Below are 14,332 nucleotides of genomic sequence, written 5' to 3'. Positions count from 1 at the left end.
CTCCAAACACGCAAGCTTCAGGCCTCTTGCTAGTGCTATTGGGCAGATGGTGCAATCGTTTCACTTGTTGAATATGATAATTGAAAATCAGCCTATGCACTTTAAATTAATACAGAAAAAAATGCAGTAGTCACTTAGAATTAGCTCCAACCTCTACTGATGATCTAGATTCAAAAATGTGTTCCTTAAAATTGAAATAACTTTCTTGGGGAATTTATATTTTTGGCTCAGAACATTGGCCCCTGCATGTCACATCACTTATGCCCAAGAGAGTGGGTGAGTAGCTATGCCAAACCTGTGCAAATCCCTGAGTCTCATTGGGCTGAATTTTACACCTCCCCAAAGAGCGGGGGGTGGGGGGCTGGCGTAAAATGAAGCGGGAGGCTCAGGAATCCCATTCCTGACCTGTTCCCGCCTCCACTGCCATTTTACGCAGGGCGACGGCGGTGAAAAACGGCCCGCCCACCCCAGGCCAATCAAGGCCCTTAAGTGGCCACTTAACGGCCACTTAAGCACCTTCGCCTGCCTCCATGGGAAGTTTGCCCATGGCTAGTCGGGCGACCAAGGCCCGAGAGAAGCCGCCTGACAAAAGCAGTCAGTTTTCAAACAGCCCGGGGGCGACCCTCATGGTCGGGCACCCTGCCCCCGATGGAGGGCCGCCCCTGCTACTCCAACCACCGCTGACACCCAACACGTCCCCCGTCCCCCCAATCGACCACCCTTGCCTCACCGGGGCCCGACTGATTACCCCCGGCGAGGCAACCAAAACCTACCTTTACTGCAAGCTCCCTGATATCTTTTCTTCACGCTGGGCTGTAGTCCCAGCAGTGGCCACCGCTCCCGGTGGCATTGCTGGGACAGCTAGCTGCCGACCCGCTGATTGGCCGGCAGCTCTTTGAGATGGGACTTCCTACCTCAAGCGGGTGGAAGTTCCACCTCAGAGCAATTAAAGCCCGGAGACGCACAAAATATGGGTCTTATCCCTAGGCGAGGCGGAAGTGGGTTCGCCACCGACTTTTCAGTCGGTGGCCGGCTTCCGTCCGCCTAGGGTAAAATCCCAGCCTTATTGGGAGCTGTGTGAGAACAGTCCGTGGTGACCCTTTCTCTGACTTTCAGTACCTCCCTTTGGAATAATGATACTATTGGCCACGAAAAAACACCAACCAGCGATCCAGGCACCTATGCTAAGCCTTACCTGCCATGAACCTCCATTGTTAACACCACTGAATCTTCCAGGGTCGGGGGAGGTGGACAACTTTGCCTGCCAATGGGACACACCCATACTACCAAGGATGTATCTAGGAGGCTGTCATTGGAAAAGAAGACAGAAAGTCGGTGTATGTGTCTAGGCTGATGGTTGTTTTCTGCTGTCACTCAAAATAAGTTACAGTTGAGTCCTTTAAAAATCAAAAGCAAAACATTAGTCCCCAATTTTTGGGTTCCAGGCCTTGATCCTAGCCTGTAACACCAGGTTTTCCAAACAACTAGTGGTGACTACTCAATATGCTTGGTCCTTACCTACTAGACACCAGGTGATCTAGTAAATGAGGTGTGGGAACTCTGATGACCCAAGACAATGAACTTATAGCGAGTGAATAGAGGGTTTTCTACCACAAAGTCATGGCAGAAACATGGACACAAGGCTAAGCTGTGGAATATTCAGGTCCTGGATTGCTTTCCAGCTGTAAAGGAACTCCAGCCTGGTTTACCACTGGATACCATTAGAATGGCTACTGGTTTATGGGGCTATGGTGATTGTTATACTGTTATGAAGAAATCTTAGGGAAAGAAGTCAGACTGTTATTTGCTCAAGCCCAACTTAGTTAAAATGCTAACCATGTTGGAGCAGCAGGAAATCAAATTTGATTTTAATTTTGATTATCAATTGTTGGTAGAATTGCAACATCAAGAATTGTACTTCCAAGAATGCTTAACAATGGAATAAATAAGTAGAACTAAAGAAAATAATTAAGAGCAGTAACTTTATTTTTCAACTCTGTTGTGTTTGCTGTATTTGTTACTGCACATATAAGGTCAAAAGATTTAAAGATGTAGGGAAAATCAGGGCCTGGCATTTCCTCTGCATTTGCTTCCAGATACGCCTGTAATCTGGGCACAAGCAAATTACTTGGTTTAAAAGATTGAAGAAATTTTGGTGTAAGTGAAATACTAGTGTAACTAGAATATACCCAAGCCTCCTCATTTTTTTATATCTGTCAATCAAACAATCCATCGGAATGAATCTTAGCCTACAGAACTGGCTACACCTCCTGCTCTCAAATCTGGGTATCCTGTAATCTCACATGTTCAAGGGGGTCTCTCACCTTTATGACGGGATTTTCAGGCAAAGTGTGAGAGAAAGTAAATTTTTCTGGTCTTTTAATTTCAATGTTTAGAATGGGTTTTTAAGTATTCATACTCATTTGAGGTCTGCTATCTATTTTCTGTTCCTTTTAATGCATTTTATGATTTAAGCCACATTAAAAATTGGAAAACTTCCCCGATTGCAGGTTCTTAAACTTGCCTTGCCTGATGAGCATCAGTAATGGTTAAATGAGTTGAAACTTGGTGGAGGTTTTTAGGTCCCAATGGGGCGAGTGCGGAGGTGGGCAGGCACGGAAATTCGTGCCACTGGCTGGTGTACGAGTTTGCTGGCTCCATGCCACCCCAGGCCATTTTCCCAGAGGTGGAATTGGAGGATGGCAGGGCTACCAGCCTGTAAATGGCAGGTAGACAATGAAGGGTATTTAAAGGCTATTTAAGGCTTAATGTCAGAGACCAACTGGAATTTTCCACCCCCCACCCCCCCCGCCCCACAGAGGTGTCGGGGACTAGGCCAGCTGCCTGCATATAGCCTTCCGGTAGAAGACCAGGGGGTCAGCACTCCATGTGGGCTTTGGGGCCCTCACCGTCTCCCTGGTTTCAGCTGCAGCCATAGGCCGCCTTGCGGCAAGTTTCCCCCTCCACGGTGGCGGCCCGGCTGCTGAAGACATTTTTTAATGTAAAAGTTAAAAATCTGGAGAGAAGGAACCTCAAAATGGAGATGCCCCCTCTCTCTCTCCTACCTGAACTGCAAGCTGTTGCTCCTTCAGAGCTGGAGGGCCTCCTATTGGCTCTCCAGCTTCGAGAGCCCATCCACTGCCCTTAATTGGACAGCTAACCAGCCCTCTGGCTACGAATTGGCCAATTCAGGGAAAAACACTGCCAGGTGACTGTTTTCCACAAGTACGGGGTTCTGACCCCCATTTGATCTGGGGTCTCGAAGCCCGCAGGGAAAATCCTGCCCATGAATTCTAAGACTGAAGGAAGAAAATTGCCAGTGTGGGTTGCCCATTCTTTGGGTCCGATTGTGCTGATTTATGGTCCATTTAAGCCAATTTTAAGTTCAGGCAGATTGGGCACTTCTTGACATCAGCAAAATGGGTGTGACATTGGGTGCATTTTTCAGTTGCATCCACAGAGGAAAGTCCAGGCCTACTGGTGAACTAAATCCCACATTAAATAAATATTATTTATTATTATATGGTTACACTCCAGAATACTGTTAGTTTCACAGTTGATTTTGGATTGATGAATTGTTAGCCTGTCAACATTTGTGTCACTGTGGCTTTGATTTTAATTGGGTGCCAGTTTTCAGTGGGTGTGTTTTGGTGTTAGCTCAAAACTCAGCCATGCCTCATTTAAATGCTGCTAACCGACTTCCCATCTGTTCCAGCTGGAAAGTCTGTGTGAAACGGTGGAAATTCAAGCTTCCCGGAGGCCGCTCGCCAAGCTGGCAAGTGACCTCCTTGTAAAAATTCTAGTCAGGTCCTCATGGTGTCATTGGAATTTGACATGCATATGTTAGAAAGGACCTCACCGCCAGCTTTGTGCGGTACCTTTGCCAGCTATACTGTGGAGCAGGTTAAAATAGAGGCTTGTCAGCTTCTGGTGGCTAAGTGACCTGGTGATTTTAACTGCCCACCTTCCGATATCCAGCCTGAAATAGCCCACTGTGATTCAGTCTCATATATAGACTGTTCCAGCCTGTTAAAATTTCAAATACTCTATACAACTTGGTAAGACATGATGATAAATAGGAATACATGTTTGTATTAATAAAGTGGTAAAACAATTAATGCAACTTTCCCCTGTTCCTCCAGTGGCCGCGAGAAGCTCTTCTTTCTGTGTCAAGGAACTTTTTTGCAAATATTGACCTTGGTAGTGATGAAATGAAGGATAAGTTTTCTGAAATGTGTGTACAAGTCCACACAAGTGTGAATGAGAAGGCAGAACAATACTATGCTGAGCTGCGACGGAGGTACTACACAACACCCACATCCTACCTCGAGCTGATTAATCTGTACTTGACCATGCTGCGGGAGAAACGGAAGGAACTAATTTCGGTAAAGCTATAGTCTTCAATGTTGTTCATCAAAACCAAGCTGCCAAATGATGTCTCTGGTGCTGCAGTACTTTCTGTGCACCACCTTTTTTTCAAATGTCATTTAAATAAGAGCATAAAGTCAATCCTTAAAATAAAATAGACAATGTGTAAGGACCTGCTCGATTCGAGAAAGTCCGTTTGAAACTTCCAAGAAATATAGTTCAGACTAGCATAGCTCCACAGTGGTACAGAAGAAAAGAAATAGTGTGAGCATAAAAAATTATGTACCAAAGAGTAGCTCAGAATTTTGATTGTGATATTTTATCGTTTTCCTTTTGAGGAGTTCAGCAGTGAGAACAGCCTTTGCATTTGCCAATCGTTGCGAATGCTCAATGTAATAAACATAATAAATGTATTTTCTGGTAAGCAATGGTACAACAATGCAATATTCCATAGCCCCGAAAACCTGCAGCCAGAGATTTTGGTCACGATGCCAGGACTGTGCTCACCATGTGCCCCAGCTAACTTTCTGGGGTCAGGGTAAGGATTTCAACAAGGTCTGTGGGGAGCTCCGTATTTTTCTCAAAATGGTGGGTGCCCCACAAGAGACACATTTGTGGCACCTGCCAGACTGCTTAGCATAAGTGCCTGTAAGAGGTGACGTTAAGGACTCCTTATAACTGCCCCCTTACACACGGGTTGCTTTAAAAATTGCATTGTGTTACAAAATCCAATTAAGCAACTTTTCATCTTGCAATAACTTCATATTTTCACCAGACATTAAATCTGTTACTCTTGTTTCCCAGTTTACTGGCATAACTACACAGGAAAATTAACACCGGAATCCTTACCTGACAAAATATATATTATAAAAGCAAAATACTGCGGATGCTGGAAATCTGAAACAAAAACAAGAAATGCTGGATTCACTCAGCAGGTCTGGCAGCATCTGTGGAAAGAGAAGCAGAAGGGTTCCGAAGAAGGGTCACTGACCCGAAACGTTAACTCTGCTTCTCTTTCCACAGATGCTGCCAGACCTGCTGAGTGAATCCAGCATTTCTTGTGAAAATATATATTATGTTGCCCATAATGGGCTGATAGCTACAGTTTTTTTTTATATACTCGATGACAATGGAGTTGGGAGAAAGATTTCTGGAAAAAAAGTCCCTCCACAGAGCCACCTAATGGCCACCACCATTTCAGCTGACACAGCAAAATTAAGTAGGAAGTGCTTGCATAGCGATTTATAATGGTAAATGTTGAGCAAAATTTGTGATCAAAACTCATGACAGCTGAGAGTAAATGTTTGTGGACAGTAAGTACACGAGGCTCAACAATATACTAGTTGATCGCCCATGGCATTGCATATAGGGAGTCAAGACCAAGTGCAGTTGTCAGGCTCATGTAGTGTGTTACGACCAGGTGAGAAAGGTGTCTAGGGGTCTTTCTCAGCCTTCTGCTGGTCTTATTGTAACAGGGTTTAATTTTTAAACACACCGTGTTTTGAGCTTCCCCCTTGGTGAATCCTTGTTCACCACTTTCCAGTTATAAGGCAAAGAAATTACAGGCCTTCTTAGGTTTAAAGAAGAAAAGTGAAATTTATTAGAACTTAAACTCTAATTCGGTTAACGCCTACGGATACACGCTGCGCCCCACTAGCATGCATAGGCGATACACACATGCAAATAGAGACAGAAAAGAGCAGAAGAAAATATAAAGTAGAGAGGTTTGAGACAATATCAGAAGAGTTTCTTGTTACTGTGCTTCGAGCTCACTGTAGCCCTTTTGTAGGTAGTTCTTGCTTGCAGGTAATTCTTGCTTTTCATTGGGGCCCAGACTTCTTCTTAAACCTTGTTCACTGTAGGAGACTTTTCTCTCTTGAGGTTCCTGTGTCTTCAATGGATTCCAAAGCTGGTGAGAATGAGATGAGAGCAGACAGGAGAGAGACTTTAAAATGCGGACCGAATTACATCTGCCCCATCCTAGTTCAATTATGTCAGTCTCTAACCCCACCTCACCTGAATACAAAAATTCACAATTGGACTGCAAGTGAACTGGGAAAGTATATTTTTGCTCCAGGCAAATATTTTCATTAGTGAGAGAGTTTGGGGGATTAAGCAGCCTGCATTGTGCATTAAGAGGGAGCTGTAAACAATTCCATCAAACTCATGTTGTAAAATGGCAACTTATGGTCAGAATTTTAATTGGCAAGGGGAAGTGGGTTTGGGTGCAGGCCGGGTGGTGGGTTAAAGCCTTGAAAAGTGGCATTGGGTCAGAAACCTGGCATGGTCCCGCCCACTTCTGGGTTTAACTGGGGCACATCTGGAGGTGAGTGGGGAAACCCCGTGGAGCTGTTGGGAAGTAACTCTGAATTTAACTTAACATTCTAGCTTTAACAGCCATTGCATGGGTTTGCTGACCAGTGTGGAACTCACCAGGATCAACAAGGCGAGAGCATAGTTGTGGGGTAGGAGGAGGGGGTCATTGAATAATGTAATTGACAGGATTCAAAACCTTTAGAGAGTGATACTGAAGAGCTACAGATCTGCCTATGAGAAAGACTTGTGCTCATATCAGTTGGTCTGAGCCTGATTTCAATTATTTGCAGGTGATATCCAACTTTTTGGAAGTCATTGCACCTACCTTGGACTTTACTGACATTTATCTGAACTTCCCTGCTCTCAGCCCCACTGCAGCGTGCGAGTGTCTTTTGCAGTTATAGCATGGAGCGCTGTCTGAAGAGGAGCAGGAGGAGCAGCCACATCAGCACCAGGAGCTGCATCAACACCAGCAGCAGCTGCCATTCCGAGGCCAAATGCTGCTCCAGAGGACAGAGTGGATGGACACTGAGCTCCACCTCAAAGGAGGTGACACCTCGGCACAGGGTACATCGAAAAAGGATCAGCTTCCTCAACTTGATGAAGCAACAGGGTCTCAGGAGTCTCAGGCTTTCATGGCAGATTGTTGTTGAGATCTGCAGCCTCCTTGGAACAAGACCTCCTCCCAAGAGGGTCAGGTGGACATGAATTGTCATCTACCATCAGAGTCATCGCAGCCCTGAATTTCTTCATCTCGTGCTCCTTCTAGAAATCTGCTGCCGACATCTGCAGAATCTCAATCAACTGCCCATATTGCATCTCCCGGTTGACTGATGCCATGTTTGCCAAGGCCACCACTTTTGTCCACTTTGACACTGGTGAGGCCAGACAGACCCAAAAGGCTCTCGCATTTGCTGAAGTGGCTGGATTCCTACAGGTACAGGGAGTCATAGTCTGCACACATGTGGCAATCGAGCCGCCCTCAGAGAGGCCTGGACTGTTTATCAATCAGAAGGGATTCCAGTCCCTCGGATGCGAACAGGAGAAAGTTATGTCTGTGCAAGATATCTCAGAAGCTGCCATGACTCCTTCATCCTACATCAGTCAAGTCTCTCACAGGTTTTCACACCACCATACAGAGTGAGTGGGTGGCTCCTTGGAGATAAGGGCTAACCTCAGAGAATCTGATTGATGTCACCTTTGAGGTGCCCTATCACTGATGCAGAGGAGAGGTACAACAAGAGCCACATCACCACAAGGGTGATCATTGAGTGAGGCATTGGGTTGCTGAAGATGCAATTAAAGTGCCTGATCTGATCTGGGGGCTCACTTCAATACACACCGGTAAGGGTCTCGAGAATGGTAGTGGTCTGCTGTGCCTTGCACAACATTACATTGCAGAGAGGAATGGATCTGCAGGAGGAGGAAGGTGCAGAATGCTGGGCATCTTATGACAGAAGGAAGAGGAAGAAAAAGAAGAGGAGAAGGAACATGATGTAGCTAGCGTGGCTGCAGCCACTCACCAGGCTGCCAGAGAAGAGTGCAACGGGCTCAGAGGCATGCTTCAGATAAACTGAGTGGCTGAATCCATATGGCAGTAGCAAGCTAAACCCTCTGCCCCCTCAGCCCCTGACAACAACATAATTCATTCACACAGTCATAAATCCTTCCATCACATTCACACAGTTTGAGTGTCCTCCCCTCATTATGCTGAAACATAATGTCCATTTGGATCTCAGAATGCAACAATGGAGATGGTAGGACAATGGAGTGTTCAAATGAAGTTCATTATTCATTATCAATAGCACAAACAAAATCAATTTGACATAGTAATGAACACCCAAGTGAATCCCTTTGTACAACTTATAAGTTTTCCTCTTGCAATTCCTATCACTTTTACATGGCGCCACCCCCATGGCTTCAGCAGAGCTAGAGGAAGGTCGCTCGTTCCTCTACTCTAACAGCTGAGCTGCCCGTGGCGGACATCCTCTGGGAGGGTTTTATATCCCATGAGGGCCCTGCCAAAGACCACCCTGCCTGCACCTGTTCAAGGACAGACTCTGTCATTCAGGCAGGAGGCAGTATGTGTGGCTCTGTTTGAGAGGGTGTGAGTAAAGGAATGAGAAGTGGGAGCATCTTGAGCAGAGTCCCCACTTCAATGTGACCTTTCTCCATCCTCCCTCTCATGGCCCACCTGCATTTCGCTGCAAGTCAAGAACTGGAGAGCAGTTTGCTGCACTTCAGTGAGGCATTGAGCGACCACTGTGAGACTTTCCTCTATCCTGAGTAAACTGACATACTGAGTGTGCAAGCCATTGCTGATGGCAAGCGTGCATTCTGTTGTCTGCCACGTCTGATTCTCAATGCAGGTGGTCACTCTTTCCATGGAGCTGGACATCAGTGCAAATGCCTAAGACATTATGGCACTCATGTTTGAGATGAACTGCACCAATCTCGTTCCAATGTTGCACATTATCTCAGGAAATGCTGATAGAGCAACACACATTTACCGTTGCTACTCCCAAATTGTCCTCTTGGTGGAAGACCCCCAAGAATCAGCATCTGCGATCAATTGAGCAGAGTTTGGAGTGTCCTGCACCCTCTGACGGGGCCTCCCCACTGCTGTCTCTGTCTCCAGCACCTGGTCCTGCTCACATGTGACGTGCGTCTCACCCTGTGACAACCTACCTATTGCTATTGTTGTACCCACCGAATGGTGTGTATCTGAGTTGGTGGAGGGTGCATGAGTTGTGTGATGGTACACCCTCAGAATGCACACCCTCCTCTGAGGACTTCCTGCTGCAGCTCCTCAGTCACCCTTGATGAACCTGTGGGAAATGAAAGGCATTGGTTAGAATAAACATGTGGAAAAGATTAATATTCCATATTATGAAGACCTTGATAAATAATCCTGTCACCAAGTCTGTGGGCAATCCCCATCTCTCCATCACCTACGCTTAATGTGGGTGCCACTTTGCCAATCTCAAAAGCTTGCTCCTCTGCTTCGGTCGAGGTGGCACTAGTTGCGGGGCCATCCCCGGTTTTCTGCATCTCCCTGGAATTGTGCGCTCTTTTCTCCTGCAGTGAGAAAAAAATAGAGTTCTGAGTGTGAGAAGTGCGATGAGGATGGAATGACCACATTTGTGGATGATGACTTTGAGGGATGGGTACAAGATGCCACTAGAATGAGGGTGAAAGTGAGTGTTAGCTCTTTATATAGGGATTTGAGAAGGTGCCATGAGAGAGAGGAATGAATGGAACTGTAATGTATTGCTCAGAGGAGTACAGGAGAATCATGGGAAAGTCAGAGAGTGACGGCTGACTCCTAAAAGTGGTATGTCACTTTCCTGACCTCATGAGGTCACTAAACCTTTTCTAACACTGAATCCAGGTCCTCGGCTCCACACGCCTGCTGCTGACAGCCTCGGCTACTTCCAGCCATGCCTGTTTTGTCAGCATGCCTGGCCTCTTCCTCCCTTCCTCAGGAAAGAGCACGTCCCTATGGGCCCTGACCACCTCCAGCATGACCTCCGGGAAAGAGACAGAACCGGGGGGCAGGCTTCCCACATCTTCCTTCCATTTCTTTTCTTGCAAATGCCTTCACAGCAAAGGTTGGATGGAACCATTCTTGACCCTGCCAAGATCCCTTTAAATAGAGAGCGTTTCTTTGACAGACACAGAATGTCATGCCTGCTCTCGGTAATTGGTCAGGAAACCTAGAAGTGGGATTCTAATGCGGAAGCTGAGTTAAACAGCCACGCAAAGCCTGTTACTTCCACGAGCAGATTCCTGACCCGTTGCTGGCCGCCTTACTGCAAGTGGGTCTGTTATAATAAAATTCCACCGTGTGTATCTGCGAATGCAGTGCATTCTAGTGAAGAGATACCCCTTTAAGGCAACAAAGTGTAATTGCTGTTCAGGCTGCAGGTCATAACCCTGGCTTTCTTTCTCTCATTTTGAAGTGTAATTAGAAAGGTCAGTCAAGGGTTACAGGCAATCTGGCTGCCGTACTAATTAAGGAATTTTCAATAGCTGGAGCTCTACTTCCAAAATGATTATTTTGATTATTTTAAGAATGTGACATCAAAATTTTCAGTGTGACACACATGTAATGGACAGTGTTATGATCCTGTAGTTTTTTTTTTCCTGGAAGAATGCGGTGTGCCTTTAAGGCTGGAAAAAAGAACCATACTGCTTTAAAGCTGCAAGCTCTAAAGACTGAGTCAAAGGTGCATTCTCGTTGCCTTGGATACAGCCATGTGGACTGAGCATTGAGAGATACATTTGTTACAATTTAATTTTGAACTGGCTTATAGTGCAAACAGCCTGTTCTAACAGAGGACACAGACAGACAGCTGTGTGTTAGCACCTGAAAGAAGAGCTCTCAGCCCATTTAAACTGAAGGAAGAGAATTTAGTCCATTTATAATTCTCTCTCAAAATTCTAAAAAGTCAAGCTAAAACAGAGATCTCTGATAATTTAAACTGAAGGAAGGGAAGTTAGACTGTGACAATCTTTTATCCCTCAAAAAATTCTAAAGCCAAATTGATTCTATTGAAAGTGATTGCAAGTTGTTGAACTACTGTGGTCATTGCTGGGAGAAAGAGGAGTTTGAAACTTCGGGTGTTGGACTGTTTTCCTTTCCTCGTCGCACCCTGGAAGATTGCGCGTGGACTTTAATCAGAGGATTGTTCATCGGGAAGTGTAAATTTGCAAGGACTCAAATTTTTTAAAATTTTAAATGTTGTTTATATCATTGTAGTGTTTTAAGAATTTAGTTTTTCTAATTAAACTGTTAATTTGTTAATTTAAAGACAGCTGGTTTGGTTAGCCTCATTCGGGGGTTAATAGATGGTACAATTTGGCTGGATCTTTCTTTAATTTGAAAACTTTAAAATGATATGTTAGGCGATCTGTGGAGGGATGGGATTGAATTAACAGTGCAATTCTCCCACCACAATCAGAATTGTATATTTTGATTGGGGGCTTTGACTGGAGCAGTCGGCCGAAACAACAGGAAATGCACATTGCATCTTTTGTTATTGTTAGTGGATCTCCGGTGGCATTGCTGATGGCAATTAGGATAGTACACTGCTTTATAAGGGCAGAAGTATTATGTCAAGCAATGCAGAATAGTATTCTTCTGCAGCTAAAGTGAAGCTGTGACCCTTTAAGTCCACAAAATCAAATTGCTGTTATGTGCTGTCATGCAGGTCCCCACCTGCCAAGAATGAGACATATTGGTTTTTTGGACTGAGAAGATCTCTCCTGTCTGCTCCCATCTCTTTCTCACAAGCCTCTGAATCCACTGAAGACACATGAACCCCAAGAGAGAAAAGTCTCCTACAGCGAACAAGGTTTAAGAAGAATACTGGGCCCCAGCAAAAAGCAATATCTACCTACAATCAAGGACTCTACAGCGAGCTCGAAGAACCATAACAAAACGTCTTCAGATATTGCCTCAAAGAACAGTACAGCACAGAAACAGGCCATTTGGCCCTCCAAGCCGGCGCCGATCTTGATGCCTGCCGAAACTAACACCTTCTGCACTTCCGGGGCCCATATCCCTCTATTCCCTTCCTAATCATATATTTGTCAAGATGTCTCTTAAATGTCGCTATAGTATCTGCTTCCACCACCTCCCCTGGCAGCAAATGTTTCCACTTTTTTTTTGCTCTTTTCTGTCTCTATTTGCATGTGCATATCGCGTATGCATGCTAGCATAGGCACGTCATGTATCTGTAGGCGTCAACCAAATTAGAGTTTAAGTTTAATAAATTTCAACTTTTCTTCTTTAAACCTAAGAAGGCCTGTTTGTGTTGGTTTCTTTGTCTTGTAATTGGAAAGTGGTGAAAAGGGGGAGCTAAACACACGGTGTGTTTAAAATTAAACCCTGTTATGGTAAGACCAGGTGAAGGCCGAGAGGGACCCCTGGACACCTTTCTCACCTGGTCGTAACATGCAAAGTGGTGAGTTTATTTAGAGTGAGTTTAATTGATGTTCAGTTTGAAGCTTAAGTGTTAATAGGAAAGCAAAATACTGTGGATGCTGGAAATCTGAAATAAAAACAGAAAATTCTGGAAACAATCAGCAGGGCAGGCCGCATCTGTGAAGAGAGAAACAGATGATAAAAGGTGATTGTTCTGAACCGTTAACTCTGACCAGTTGAATATTTCCATCATTTTCTATTTTTGCCATTGAATTTTAAGTGTGATTTAAGTGTAATGTCAATTATGATGCAAATATTCTGACTCCAATATTTACTGTTCCTGTTTTAAAGTGTGACACAGAAATAAATACAAATGTGACATTTGAAGTGATAATGGATAGGAAATGTCTGTTAGACATGATGGGCTGAATTTTACCAGCCCCTCGACGCCGTGGGTTGCCACGGGGGGGGGGGCGGCTGGTAAAATTTTGTGGGGGGAGGCATCAAGAAGAGCCTGCCGCATATTACCGGTGGCAGGAGGACCTCAGTGCGCCCCCCCCCCCTCTGCTGCATGGTAGCGGGCCCTCCATCTCGCCATCTAAATATGTAAATCAATCCAAATGACATGCAAATAGACTTACCTGCAGGCGGTCCCACACCAATTTTAACACCAACGAACACAGCAAACATGCCTTCAGAACTCCATTTGGAGTTCTAAGGTGAGAACCTGGTGGGGAGGGGGGAGGAATAACATTTTCAGGGGGGGGAGTGGTGGAGGAGTGGGGAAAGCATTTATTATTGGCTGTGGGGATGGTGGGAAGAGGTTGAGGGTCAAAGGGAACAGATGTCGGAGGGGAGAGTTCAGGATATTAATAACATTTTATCATAGGGGTAGAGGGCAATTAATGTATGAATTACCCATTGGGGAGGTGGGATATGTGATTGACACCTGAGATAACATTTTATTTTTAATTTCCAGAGATTCTGACCTTTAAATTTTACAATGTAACTGAAGGGCTTAAAATCATTTAAAAATGGCGCCGGCTCCTGCGCGGTGGCACCGAACGCCATTGCTGGGGACGCGGTGGCCGCCCCCTCCTACGTCATCGGGGGCAGCCCCTCTTCCCCCTCTATTTAAATCAGCCCTCGTGCATGATATCGTGGGGGCTCAGGGACGGTGCATCTGCGCGGGATGCACGCTGCCATCAGAGTGCTCCGCCGTGAACTGCAGTATACTCACAAAATTCTGTCCAATATTATAGATTATATTATAGACTGATAACCAAGTAGTAATGACATTGCGACTTTTATTTCTTCCACTGGGTAGTGATTGTATAAAAATGTATAACATTTTTAATTATTTATGGATTTTCCATGATAAGAATAATTTTTCTCCTGGGAAATATTGGATAGTTGCCTTTAAAGATTTATGAAGTGTGACTGAACTGATTTACTTAGGGCTTCTGTGAATTAAATGTTCATACTTTTAGTTTACAAGGCAATAGTTGAAGCATGTCCAAGTTGAACCAAAGATCATTTTTAGTTTTAATTGCATTTGACAGACTGCATTTCGATAACTGGTACTACAGTAGATTGCATTTCGTAATCTCATTTGGTGTTGGTTTATTATCCATTTCATGCATTTTACATTGTGTTTCATGAAATTAAGTGGTTGGCAGGGACTCGGAGTTTTGATCTTCGATGACAATAACGTTTTTG

General features: G+C 44.9%; 1 protein-coding gene across 3 annotated transcripts in view; it reads left to right on the top strand.

Annotated features, from left to right (window-relative positions):
- Nucleotides 1–14,332, top strand: part of dnah6 (dynein, axonemal, heavy chain 6) — a 554,194-nt gene that overhangs the window by 313,907 nt on the left and 225,955 nt on the right. For all 3 annotated transcript variants that reach the window (XM_068030693.1, XM_068030691.1, XM_068030692.1), the window contains one exon: nt 4,143–4,385. In XM_068030693.1, coding sequence (XP_067886794.1) covers nt 4,143–4,385 — 243 coding nt within the window. The remainder of the gene's footprint in view (nt 1–4,142; nt 4,386–14,332) is intronic.

Source organism: Heterodontus francisci, chromosome 4, assembly GCF_036365525.1.
Source record: "Heterodontus francisci isolate sHetFra1 chromosome 4, sHetFra1.hap1, whole genome shotgun sequence".
In the NCBI taxonomy this organism is placed as follows: Eukaryota; Metazoa; Chordata; class Chondrichthyes; order Heterodontiformes; family Heterodontidae; genus Heterodontus; species Heterodontus francisci.
This window is presented reverse-complemented; position numbering and strand designations above follow the sequence as displayed.